Source organism: Anomalospiza imberbis, chromosome 23, assembly GCF_031753505.1.
Source record: "Anomalospiza imberbis isolate Cuckoo-Finch-1a 21T00152 chromosome 23, ASM3175350v1, whole genome shotgun sequence".
Classification (NCBI taxonomy): domain Eukaryota; kingdom Metazoa; phylum Chordata; class Aves; order Passeriformes; family Viduidae; genus Anomalospiza; species Anomalospiza imberbis.
The window spans coordinates 7,577,404-7,589,755 of NC_089703.1; the positions used below are offsets into that span (position 1 = coordinate 7,577,404).

At 51.3% G+C, this 12,352-nt stretch overlaps 1 protein-coding gene and 1 long non-coding RNA gene across 2 annotated transcripts; both read left to right on the forward strand.

The window, feature by feature from the left end:
• The first annotated feature begins 1,034 nt into the window (after nucleotides 1-1,034).
• Nucleotides 1,035-1,937, forward strand: LOC137487171 (forkhead box protein E3-like). Its single transcript, XM_068212791.1, has one exon. It carries the CDS (start codon nucleotides 1,122-1,124, stop codon nucleotides 1,935-1,937), a length of 816 nt encoding a protein of 271 aa, XP_068068892.1. The 5' UTR covers nucleotides 1,035-1,121.
• A 6,742-nt stretch (nucleotides 1,938-8,679) lies between these two features.
• Nucleotides 8,680-9,140, forward strand: LOC137461778 (uncharacterized). Its single transcript, XR_010993479.1, has 2 exons — nucleotides 8,680-8,744; nucleotides 8,784-9,140. It is a non-coding gene; the product is annotated as an uncharacterized lncRNA (long non-coding RNA).
• The last annotated feature ends 3,212 nt before the right edge of the window (nucleotides 9,141-12,352 follow it).

The following is a 12,352-nucleotide window of genomic DNA, read 5'->3' on the forward strand; positions in this document are numbered from 1 at the left end:
AACAGGGCAGCTGGACTGAAGGGCTTCTGTTGCCTGTGGATGCTGCTATATTTTTCTTCCAAGCACCATTCCTGGAAATAACAATGGTCTTAACCTCTCTCACAGACATTTGTTAAAAGGCTAGAATGGGCAAATTTGGCCCATACTTTTTGCTTTTTTTTTTTTTATACATGTTGCATCCAGAAATTATTATCACTGTGTTCTGGGGTGGGAGTAAGGTACAGAGTATTTTTTGATTGAATGGATATCTAGAGAGGGTGAGGAGGACAACTTCAAGTCCTAAACCTTATTTCCTGTGAAAGAAAGACTGTATGTTATGTGTGTGTACTTCTTTGGGGAGCTCTCTCACTGTACAGTTTAGTTAAACATGCTCCAAGGAAGGAGAAGCTGTTCCTCGGAGGTTTTTAGTTCATGCTTTGTGTTTAAAGAGGAATATTTTTCTTTAAAAAATAAAACCGGATAAGTTTTCACCTTAGTGTGAGTGGTCCAGTTATATGCACACCATATTTCCGTGTTCATTGGGCACTTCAGTGGTTCTTTTTCTTTGTGAAATCATGACTGAGAGTGTTTATCTATTATTGTATGGTCCTTAATTTATATTTTTATTTTGTAATGTAAATTAGGAGGCAGGGGGCATAAACTGATCAAATCAACATTTTTTAAAAGGAGGATGTATTTTAATTAAATGACTGGCAACAGCTCACTACTAGTTCTGTACACACAAGTGTATTTTGAAGGATTTAATGACTTGCAGTGCTTGCGCAGGTGTGACACTGGTAGAATCCACGATGCTGCAGCAGAGCAGCTTCTCCATCGCCCTCGGGTACTGCAGGGCCGATGGGTGCGGGCACAGGGCTGTGTTTGCCCTGGACGTGGCGGGTGTGCAGCTGACCCCGCGGGTAAGAGACGATGGGGATTCCACCGGCTTTGCTTGCAGGGACCGACCCCGGCCCAGCGCTCAGCTTTGCCCCGACCTGTGCCCGCAGCCCCCGCCCTCCCCGCCCCGTCCTGACCCGGCGGCGACCCCGAACTGACCAGACTGGGCCGGGCCGGGGGTGGAAGGGTGGCGGGGAGAGGCTTTACAAGGGCCCGCGGGGCTGGGGCGAGCAGAGCGCGGGGCCATGGCCGAGACCGACCCCGGCGAGCCGCGGGCGGTGGGCACGGAGCCGGGCACCGAGCCGGGCGCGGCGGGGTGGCCGCAGAGGCCTCCCTACTCGTTCGTGGCACTGATCACCATGGCCATCCGGGCCAGCCCCGGGCAGCGGCTGCCCCTGAGCGGCATCTACGCCTACATCGCGGAGCGCTTCCCCTTCTACCGCGGCCCCGGCCGCCGCTGGCAGAACAGCGTCCGCCACAACCTCAGCCTCAACCCCTGCTTCCGACGGCTGCCCTGCCGCCACGGCCGCGCCGGCGAGTGGGCGCTGGACCCCGCTTTCCAGGACATGTTCCCGGAGGGGAATTACCTTCGCCGCCGCCGCCGCCTCTGCCGCCGCCCGCCCGCATCGCCCCCGCCGCCCTCCGGGATCCCGCCGGGCCCCGCCGCGCCCCGGGCCCCGCCGCCCTCCGGGACGGCCTCGCTCCCCACCACTCTCTGGACCCCGCCGCCCGCCGAGATCCCCTCTGGCTCCGCTGCTCCCTGGCCCCCGCCGCCCTCCGGGATCCCCCCGGACCCCGCCGAGCCCCCGCAGCTCCCCGAGATCCGCCCGGACCCCGCCGCTCTGTGGCCCCCGCCGCCCGGCCCGGTGCCCTCCGGCTGGCCGCAGGGGCCCTGGGCAGCGCTGGTGCTGCCCCGCCGCTACCCGGAGCTGCCGGCCCGGGGCCCGCCCGTGTCGCCGGGGCCGCCGCTGCCGCTCCCCGCCTGGGCGCTGCGCCCCGCCGAGCTGGACACGGCGGCGACCCGCGACCTGGGCGCCAGGCTGTGCCCCGCCTTCAGATGAGCGCCCGGGCCCGGGCGGGCTCGGGGCGCCGCCGCAGCGCCGCTGGATTCCCGGGTCACCGCAACGCGCCCGGGGCTGCCGCGGGAAGCGCTGCGGCGGCGGCCGAGCTGCGCCCCTTGTCCCGCTCCTGCCCGCCCCGAGGGCAGCGGAGCGCGCTCGTCCACTGCTCCCGCGGTTTGGGTCGGGGGGAAATTGTGATTTTGCTGTTTGAGCCTCCAGGCAGCCTGAGAGAGGGAGCTGCAGCACCGAGCAAGCGAAGCGGTACCGCGCGTCCTCTGGGTCTGGAAGCACACGAGGACTCCTGCACGGGCCACTCCTTGCCTCATGCAGGGAACTCATTTTTCAAGTGTTCTTAATTTATTTTGGAGCTTTTAAGGTCTATGGAAAAGCAGTATAGGTCTGTTTTGGGTGGAAAATGCCTTAAACTAACAAACAGCAAAGATACTTGGATTAATACTGGAAATCTTGCGGGTTTGTACTTAAAGTGAATTTATATGGGATTTTTCATACGGGTTATTTTATACTGTTGCTGGTTATGTATGTTTGCATACGTTCATTGTTAATGTTTCTTATAAACTATGCTGTAAATCCTGCGTAAGGATCTCTTCCCTTTTGATTTCAGGTGGAGTCGTTTTTATGCTTTTCTCTCAAAGTAAGGGTCCAGAAGCAAGATATGCTTCCAATGAGAGCCATGTTTTAAGTTTATGAGTGAGAAGAGTTCAAATACTGTTATGTGAGGAGCAGCACTTGTTGTATGTTTTATTAATAAAGAGCATTTCCTAAGAGTTGTGCCTTCTGAACGTATTTAAATTATGTCGATGCTTTTCTTGAAAGAAGATACAACTGAAATTCAGTTTCATAGTTGTTATTTGGTAACTTTTATACTTTAAAAGTGATTCTAAGCGTCATATTTAAATTCCACCAACACGATGAAAAGAGTGCTGGAAATACAGTTATATATTCCATTGCCCAGGTGCAGTGCTCAGAACTGGAGCCCTGTGGGTGGGCCCAGTGCAGGCTGAAACCGGCCCCAGGAGGGGGCTTTTGGAGAGGGCTTCGCTGGGGTCTTTGGTGGTGGGTTTGTTTTTTTTTTTATTTTAGTGGTTTTGTGTTTTTTTCAGGGTGGGTTTTGTTGGTTTTTTGGGGGTTTTTTTGGCTGGTTTTTTTTTTTTAAAGAAAACCCTCTCCTGGAGATGAGTAACAGCTGTGCCCAGTTCTGAAGGGCCGGGTAGTGATTGCGCCCAGGTGAGCTGAGGCCGTGCCGAGCCCGGGGGCTGTGGGCGGCGCCCCCTCACACTCCTCACCTTCCTCACGCTCACACCTGCAGCTCCACTGTGCTGATGGGACCCGGACGCTTCGCCCCGGGGGGATGGGGGGATCGGGAGGGTCTCCTGCCCTGGCTCCCCACAAACTCCTTTGCCCCGTGTGCCTGGCCAGGGCTGTTTCTGGAGCGGCTCAGCAGCCCCTGGCCGGGAAGGACTGAGTGAGTGGTGACCATTTCTTCTGTGAGGTTCGGGACGCGGTGCCCTCAGCTGCGGGGGCTGTCTCGGCTGAGATCCCAGCAAAGGTATGGACCGAGCTGCTTTTATGTGCCCTTCATGGACCATCGCTCCTGCCGGGCTTGTTCCTCTTTAGAGTAAGAGACTATAAGAGTGTGTAGAGTGAATGTCGTGGCCCGGGCTGTTTTCTGAGGGGCTCTGTGCCCGCGGCTGCGAGGCGCTGGGGCAGCTTTGGCTTTTGTGGGTTCAGAGTGAGGAATTTTTCGCCTCTCTGTGCTTTGTGTTGCGGTAGCGGCGATGAGCTGCAGGGCCCAGCCCAGACTGGGGGAACACACAAATAAAGCGCTTTTTTGCAGATATTTGCGGCCATTTACAGCAACTTGCCACTAGACGAGCGCTTCTCTGTGCGCTCTCTGGGCTCCGGAGCTTTTCCCTTTGTGGCCGCCACTAGATGGGGCGTTCGTGCCACATCCCGCCGGGGACGGGTGTTCGCGGGGCCGAAAGGGGCTCCTTGTGAAATACCGGCACCCTCTCTGGAAAACCGAGACATAACTGCGCCTTGGCGCTACGCCGAGGAGAGGTTCTGAGCGCGGAGATGGGGAAGTTCAGCGCCGTTTGCACCTGCGGGCGCTCCCCTGCCCGCCCCCCAGCAGCGTCCCCCGTCGTGGGTAATTCTCCTTGAGGTGAGGAGGGCTTCGTGGCATTCCTGACAACAGCAGGGATGGCCACGGCTGAGCTATTTGTGGGCCAGACGTTTGGGCTGCAGGCTGCGTGCTCTTCCTCCTCCGACTGCAGCGGCCTTGGCGTTTTGCTGGAGCAGGCTTGGATAACGAGCTGAGCAAAGAGCTCGGTCTCTTACGTGGGTGTTCTGATGCCAATGCCACACAAGAGTTAAACCAGAGGCTCCTTCGGTTGTCAGCAGGGATGGTCTCTTACAAAGAATGATTCAGAGCGTTTAGATAAAGGCTCTGCTCTGAATCACCACTTGTACAAGCATCTTTCTTCATCAGTGATTTAAAAAGACAAAAAAATCAAAGAGCCTGGGAAGGCTGGCTACCTCTGCCAGCAAAGAGAGGTGCTGGGAATCCCCCTCAGGTTCATTCAGGCACCCTCAAGCTCCCTGCAGACCCTGCTTTGCTTCTGTGGCTGGAACAGAAAGCTGCAGCATGGGCTGCACTTAAACCAGGGGATGGCTCATGGTTTGCACGGTTTCCTTGGCAGCTCACAAGTGCTGGGGCCTCTCCTGAGTTCTGCTTCCCTCTGAAAGCCGAGGGTCCTTGCTGGTAAGATTCTCCCTGGGGTTTGTGACTGCATTTAGAAAACCTGACCTCTGCTTGTTTTTCTCCGAGTTATAGCCTTAGGTCAACATTCTTATAGGTTTTATAAATAAACCCCAGCCCAGCACATCCCCTTGTGAGCAGTACAGAGGCTTTGGGCAGGACTAAGGAAATAGAGCATCCCTCTTTCCCACCAGTAGATTTCAGACTCTAATTTTTTGTGTGGCCTCATGCCTGTCCTTACTCCTTCGTCCTTGGTTTTAGTGATTAACATTGGTTTTACGTGTTATGTAGAAAAGCAGGACAATTTATCTGCATGGTGCTGGGTTAGTAGAGATGTAAAAGACTTTTGATTGACCAAACCCAAGCACGGTGCAGTGCTGATGTCTCCGTGTGTTAGTGCCTTTATCTGATCCTGGGATGTGTCAGGCCATTTGCGCCTTCCCCTTGTGCGCTGCCACCCTCTGTGGCCCAGGCTGTGCAGGCTCATCCCACCTGAATTCACCTGGATTTCGGAGTGCTGGTCTCCAGATGCACTGGCCAAGCTGTGAGTGGTGTTTGGCTTTGTCCTGGCTTTCAGCAATACCAGGATTCCCAAGACATTTCCTCCTTTCCTCTTTTATTCAGACAGTTGGTTGACATAGCACAGCCATGGTTATGTGCTGGTGAAGCTGGGAATATTTTCTCTGCTTTGGAAGCTGAGGTGCTGGCGTGCTTTTGGTGGTTTGCTTGACTTTTCTGTCCCCTACCAGTGTTTCTGCCACAACTTCTTGTTCTTTCTTCATCTTCACCCTTTTAATCTCTCAGCCTGGTGTTGGAGACTGAAGAGATAAGGGTGTGAGCAATGAAGAGTCCTGAAAACCAAAAAATTTGTGTCACAATTTGCCAGCGTGGGGTGAGTTGGGGCAGCGTGTGAATAGAGCTGTAGACAAGAGGATCTGCTGGCTTTCTTCAACAGAGAGATGTGACTCGAAGTCTTTATTCCTTAAACAATTACATGGGCAAAGAATGGTGCAAACACCTGTTTGGATTGCAGCAAATCATAGATGAAGCTCAGACAGCCTGCAGAATCATCCTCAGGGGATCTTTGAAGCAGCAAATCTGAGCTTTTGAGGACAAGGGAGTTACAAACTTTTCCTTGAAGCCTCAAATGGAGGCACCTGTGGAGCAGAGTCTGATTTGAGCTGCTCCTGGTGCTCTGTGGCCATCAGAGCCCGGAGAGCTGCATTGCCCTCGGTGCTCCTGGATTTCCCCTCCTACCGAGGCTCTCCGGCTGCCCAGCTCCTACCCGGTTTCCCGTCAAAAGCTGAGCATTTCTCATCAAGAATGCGGCCTGTGGTGAGGGGGTGGGAAGGGAAGAGGGGGTGGGGTGAGTGCTGGGGGAGCTGGGGCTACTGCAGTTTCGTGCCTCAGTCTGCATTCTCTCTCTTTCTCTGCATGGCTTCCTGTTTTTTCACACCACTGCTCTTAGAAACAACAAGCTGCAAGGGTGCAGGACAGGGCTGGCGGTCGGTCGTCTGGAAGAAACCCCTGGAAACACCTGCAAGAGGTCTGGGTGCAGGCTCTGGAAAAGGCAGGGTGTGTTTGTGTGTTCCCCAGGTGTGATCCTGTCCCACAGAGGAGGGGGTGCTGCGCTGTCTGTGTGCTCCCCATAAATGCCCTGCTCAGTTCTGTGGAGCAGCAGAACTATCCATTCTTTTTCCTCTTTGAGTTGTTTTCCTCAGCTGCTCTTGAATGGACAAATCTAGAATTTGTCCTGTCCTTAGGAGCCTTGTGATAATCACTCAGAGGTACTCGGTGTCAGAATAATGCTGAATGTTGAAACACCAGTGTTGCTTCCTGCAGAATCTGGGATTTGATGCTTGGAAAGCCACCATGCAGTCCAGGTTTGCTCAAGTGTGTGAAATAAGGAAGGATCTGGTTTGAAGAGCACCAGTGAGGAGCTGCCCTCCCTTTCCATGGCCCTGGGCAGCTTGCACAGCTGGACAAGAGTGAACTCTCAGAGAAGTGGTTCCCAAACTGAGAGCCAGGGTCAATTATTATCTGAAAATTCACAAAGAACTGAAAATTCTCAGGAGCTGTGACTTCTCTATTTAGGGGCCTGACAGCATTCTTAAAAAACCAAGCAGTTGCATTAGGAACTGTGCTGTCAGTGTCGTTTCTGTATTTAACTGCCATATTTTCTCCCCGCTGTTTTGAGGGAGGGAAATGGCCTCCCTCTTTGACCATAAGTAAATGGCAAAAATGTGAAGCAGGCTGTCTCAAATCTGTAATTCATTTTCATGGGTGAATAACTGGAAGGGTTGAGGGGGCTGCTGTACCACATAGGCCTGTTCACTTCAGGGTCTGATCTGCGCTCCTGTTCAATGCTACGCGTTAGAGAGGCAGCAGGAGCCCTGTGCTCTAGGCAGTGTGATCATTGAAGAATGGGAGATTATTTTTAATCTGAAATCACTGTGCTGCTGCCTCATCTGCCAGCGAGTCAAAGACCAATTCTCCAGAAGCAGCAATTTTTGAGGAATGGAGGTCCATGGCCCCGGATGCTTTGGCTCAGGGCATGAGACAATTGGGTGTTTCGGAGATGCTATTTCTGCTGGTGACATCAGGGCTTTGGTTTGCTGGCACGTTGCTAAGTGACTTCCAAAGCTGCTCCTCTGGCTAATGACCGCCGAGCCCAGGGAAAGGTAAATAGAGGATTAGGTTGCACAGCCTTGTTCTGGCACTGCTGCTCTCGGCAGGAGGTGGGTGGGCAGCCAAGGAGCACAGCTGCTGCAGGAGGTCCCTGCCTGCCAAACTCTGCTGCAGGAAGGAGATGAAAAATGGGGAAGATTGCAGCAATTATTGAGCCTTGTAAAAATAATTAGCCAGACAACAGCAGGCAAATGGGCCGGGAGGAGAAGGAAAAGCAGCTGCCAAAGCAAAGACAGGACTTTGCTGAGGATGGGGAATGGGTGAGATGCCCCTTTAATCAGTGGCTGGGGAGAGATGAAAAATAATGAATGAGCTTTGCATGCACATGAGAGCAGGACAAGGAGGGAGAGGGCATCCCCGCACTGAAGCTGCTTCCAGAAGAGGCTCCTGCAGGTTGAGTGCCATTTTTGTGGCTTTTCAACAGTTACCAGTGGTGCCAGGCATGGCCAGTGACACACAGAGAGAGAGTGAGCACAGCTTCTGCAAATGTTTGTTGGGAAGGGCTGCCTGACTTTTTTGTTTGTTGGGAAGGGCTGCCTGACTTTTCCGTGTAGGAATTGGTGCCAGGGCTGTAAGGGAACTGGACAAAACGGTGGTTAGTCCAGGTTTCTAAACGATGGGAATAAATTTCCATTAGGATTCCTTTTTCTCCTTCATTCTACAGTTCCTTCCAGAGCCACCAGCAGGCTCATGAATGATTTTTGCACCGTAATGCTGTGGTCTCTGATCTGTGGGCAGAGCTGTCTGCTGTGATACAAGGATGCAGTTAATAAGATTTGACAGCGAGTCTCTACCGTGTGCTAAATGTCACTTGGTTGTTGGTGATTTCATGGTGACACTCATTCATGTCTTCCAGATTAATTCCAAGTGTTCTTGTCCTCCTGGTTCTGTTTCCCATGGCGAGTCTTCCCAGCACCTCTGTTTAGAATTTAGCAGGAATCCCCTCCTTGCTCTGCAAGCTCTTGCAGAGAGATTTTTCTGCATTACCTAAGCAAATCTATTTGGGCTTTGTAAACCTGTGGTGCACACAGACAGCACAGGAGCTACAACTGTCTTGTATGTTAGAGGAAACAGCCTGTCACTTGGCTGTTCGTAGTCCTCCCACCAGAAATTTTTCTTCAATTAAGGCAACCAGCCAAAAAGGGGAGGGAAAAGGCAGCGCTGGGAGAAGCCCCTTTGCAGGGAGCACTTGCAATCTGCAGAGCTGCTGCTGTGCTCCTCTCCTGGGGAGAGCCAGCTGCACTTGTGGAGTAGAGGGTGATTCACTCGCCCATGATAAGATCTAACAGATAATCTTAACTGAGGTAAATAAACAACTAGCAGCCTAAATTACTACTAGAGTTCAGCAACTAGCAGCCTAAATTACTACTAGAGTTCAGTTGCCTCTCTGTAATGGAAGGTTTCAGGGAAATTTTGGGGGAATTTGCGTTCAGGAAATCAGAGCTGCTGACTTCTCATTCAGAGCAGAGAAAAAACCTTGTATTCAGAACCAGGCAGGCAGCAAGCTGGGGGTTTTTACGGCCTCTTCTTCTATTTTGTGTGACATAAGAGAAGCAGTGTGGCTGGATTTAATTTTCTGCTGTGAGACTGATCCCAAGGCAATGAGTGGGGAGCACTGCTGGACAATTCACACTGTCTCCTGCAGCTGCCAGTGGAAGGAGGCCACTTTTCCCTGGACCAGTTTGCTGGGCTCCCTCAGTCTTTGCTAATTCACATGAGGGCAGGACATGTGCTTACCAGCAGCAGCTTGCACCTCCAAGGTCTCCAAAGTACAGCCAAGGTAACAGGCACAATCATCTGGTGATGAGCTGGAAACACCGAGCATCAAGGAGGTGATAAAAAATTGATCAAGGTTTGATTGTGCTGTGGCTGGTCACTGCTGCCCTAAGTGGCTGAAGGGCACTGAAGGGACTTTGCTCTGTCAGCTCTCTCCTGTGCAAGTTTATTGGGTGTTGTCATCTTGACTTTTTTTGCAATTTAGCAGGATTTCATGTGCTATTTTTTGTCATTTGTAAGCTGAGTAGATGCTTGGCTGCCTTTCCTCCTGTGGTCAGCTGGAACCCCACAAAAGAGGTTCAGGAAGAGGAGTAGGGGAAAATGCTCTGTTGCTGTGGACTGAGCAATTCCCAGTGCCTGTGATAAATCTGTTATCACCAAACATTCTGCCGTGCCCATTGTCAAAGACAAAGATTCTGTAAAGATGAGAGCCCTGGGGGACAAGAGCTCAGCCAGGCTGGTAAATGAGATCAGATGCCTGTATTTGTATTTTGCCAAGAGGAGGGATGCACATTTCAAATCCCCGCGGGCTTTTGCTGGTTCTGATTCAGCAGTGAAAACAAGAGGTGTGGATTTGGAGGGGTTTGTAATTTGGCAATCTGAGGAATCTGTTCAGATCTCCAGGTTTGCTCTGTGCATCCATACAGTGACAGAACTGCGTGGTGTTTGAGGAGCAGCCAGTGGTGCTGGTGTCTGTCCTCACTGGGGCTTCCCGTGCCGGGAACACACAGCTGAGCAGCAGCAATCAATAAAGATTTGAGGGAAGAGGAGAACGGGAAATAAACAATGTGCAGGGAGGAGCAGCCAGGGCATGACCTGTTAGCAGGGAATGGGCTGTAAGTGGGTGCCGCGGCACTAAAAGCCCTTATGGCCCGTCGGGAGCTCTGTGCTTTGAATTTCTCTGGCTCCAGGGTGGGAGCCAAGAGACAAGTGTGACACACTGGGGAATGGCACAGAGAGAGGAATCTCTCTGGTAAAGGAGAAGTCCGAGGAGGGGAAGAATGTATTTTTAGTGTCTAAGGGCTTCTGAAAGTTTTCTGCTTCTGCCACCGAAGGAATCACACGTGTAGTCAGTAGGATTTTTGCTGGGGGCTGCTGAGGGTGGAGAGGAATGTCTTTCAAGGCAAACTCTTCTCTGGAGGGTTGAGTGAGTGCCTTGGCTCCTCAGATCACCCCAAAGCACGGGGTGTGTGTTGTCACTCCATTCCCACAGCCACAAAGTGTGGCTTGGCAGCATTGCTGTGCTGTCCAGAACAGCACACACCTGTGGAGCTGGTGCTCATGGAAGGAGGATGCAAAGATTTCGTTACGTTTTCCCCTTAAATTTCCAAGGCTAATTCAGAAAGCCAAAGTCGTGCTCGGTGCTCTCCTTTTTGACGGTGCTGTGCTCCCGGTTCTGCTCTGTCCGAGCATCGCTCCCCTCGTGGCTGTGAGCTCTGTGGCTGTCACTGCCCTCTCCTCACCCCTGTCATTCTGTCACTTCAGCCAGCAGACTGCTCTGCGTCTCTGCCCGTGGCCTTTAAAGAAGAGCAAATTGAAAATCTGGCTCCTGACTGCAGCTAGTTTGCACCAGCCACTCAAAACACCAAACAGAAAGTGGGTAGGAGGAAGGAAATGAGAGGTTGAGTTTTTTCCTGTTGCAGGTAGCAAGGAAATAAAATAGGAAATTCGATGCAAAGTTAGCATCTTGCTGAGCCCCCCGGCACCACGGGCTGCAGGTGCTTTATGGCTGCTTTTGTCTGATGGTCTATTCCTCTTTGTGCCAAGGTAAAAGCTGGATTTCAGGTCCATGTGGTGCTGCAGAGCAGCTCCCAGCAGAGACCCTTTAGAAAAGGGACATCCAGGCAGTGGGGATCATACTGACCTTTTCCCTGTTAGAATACAAGGGCAGGTGCTGCGAGCTGGACATTGTAATACAGACCCTGGCTATTGGGGCCTGGTGAAAATGGAGTTGTATCAAATTCAGTCCAAGATCTTCACAATTTGCCAACCCAGTGAATGAGGGGTTGTACAGGCAAAGGTGCCTGAGGGGTTGTACAGGCAAAGGTGCCTCTGTAATTTGTCTTGGCTTGCTGCCATTCTGGGAAAATGGAAAAATCACTTGGGTGCTCAGGTGCCTCCTGCTGCTGAGGGGAGACCCACCCTCACTCCGACCTGGCTGCTGCCATGTTTTTAATGGTTATTCTCTCATAACAAACAATGGAGCCTTTTCCTTTATTTTTGAGCCACGCTCCCCTTGTAGCACATAATCCAAGTGTTCAACATAGTCAGTACTTGTCCTGCACAGTTTCCCAGTCCTGATTCTGTTTAGGCTGGCTGGACTGCTCCCTTCTGTGAAATACATCTTATCTTCTTTGTAAATATTTTTAAAGACTTAATGAAAACAAACATTATCTATTTCTAGACCAAAATTTGAGGACAAAAATTTTGTGCTTTCCCACTACTGAAAAGAATTTGTTTTTCCTTCATCACTGTTCCCATGGTAAAAGTTCTTACCTCCAGCTATGTAAATGAGCCTTCATCAATATGTCTCAGGTGGAAATTCCCCTTTTTGCAAATGGAAATTTTCCTCTGGTAACAGTAAAAATAATTTTCTTTCAGCTAGAGCCATCACTCATTTTAGAAATAAAGAAGAAAAATTCCATTCACATTCCTTTTCTCCTTGTTGTCACTGGTGACTCATGCAATGGCCTTTGCTACTTATTTCTGACTCTTAAGTGATTTTTCAGGTGGCTGCTAAAAAATTCTTAAAGCATTTGTCACTGGCATCTGCCTCACTTGGTAACACGATACATATATTCTGATTTTTATGCAGAGTGTGTATTCATTTGGGTTGTGAATGTTGCTTAGTTTGGAATACACATTTTAGATGTCAAATAAAGCTAAACAAACAAAAACCACTGAAATACAACAAACTCTTGAGTTTGTGCAAAATATTTAGCGCAGGCAGGCACCTGCATCTGTCTTCAGGGTGCAGCCAGCCACCCACACACGAGCCTGCAAGATCCGGTCTTACTGGAAACAATTAATAAAGACCCCCAAAATTCCCAAATGGGATGAAGGGCTTTCTTTTTAGCACTGTGACTTTATTACTGAAGTCTGGTTTTGTGAACTTGAGCTGTGCTTCTGAGTGTGGGAAGACTGGGTGCTGCTTTCCTTCTGGTAGCAAAGA

Excerpts from the sequence above, each read along its gene's own strand:
- LOC137487171 (XM_068212791.1), top strand. The coding sequence starts at position 1,122 with ATGGCCGAGACCGACCCCGGCGAGCCGCGGGCGGTGGGCACGGAGCCG.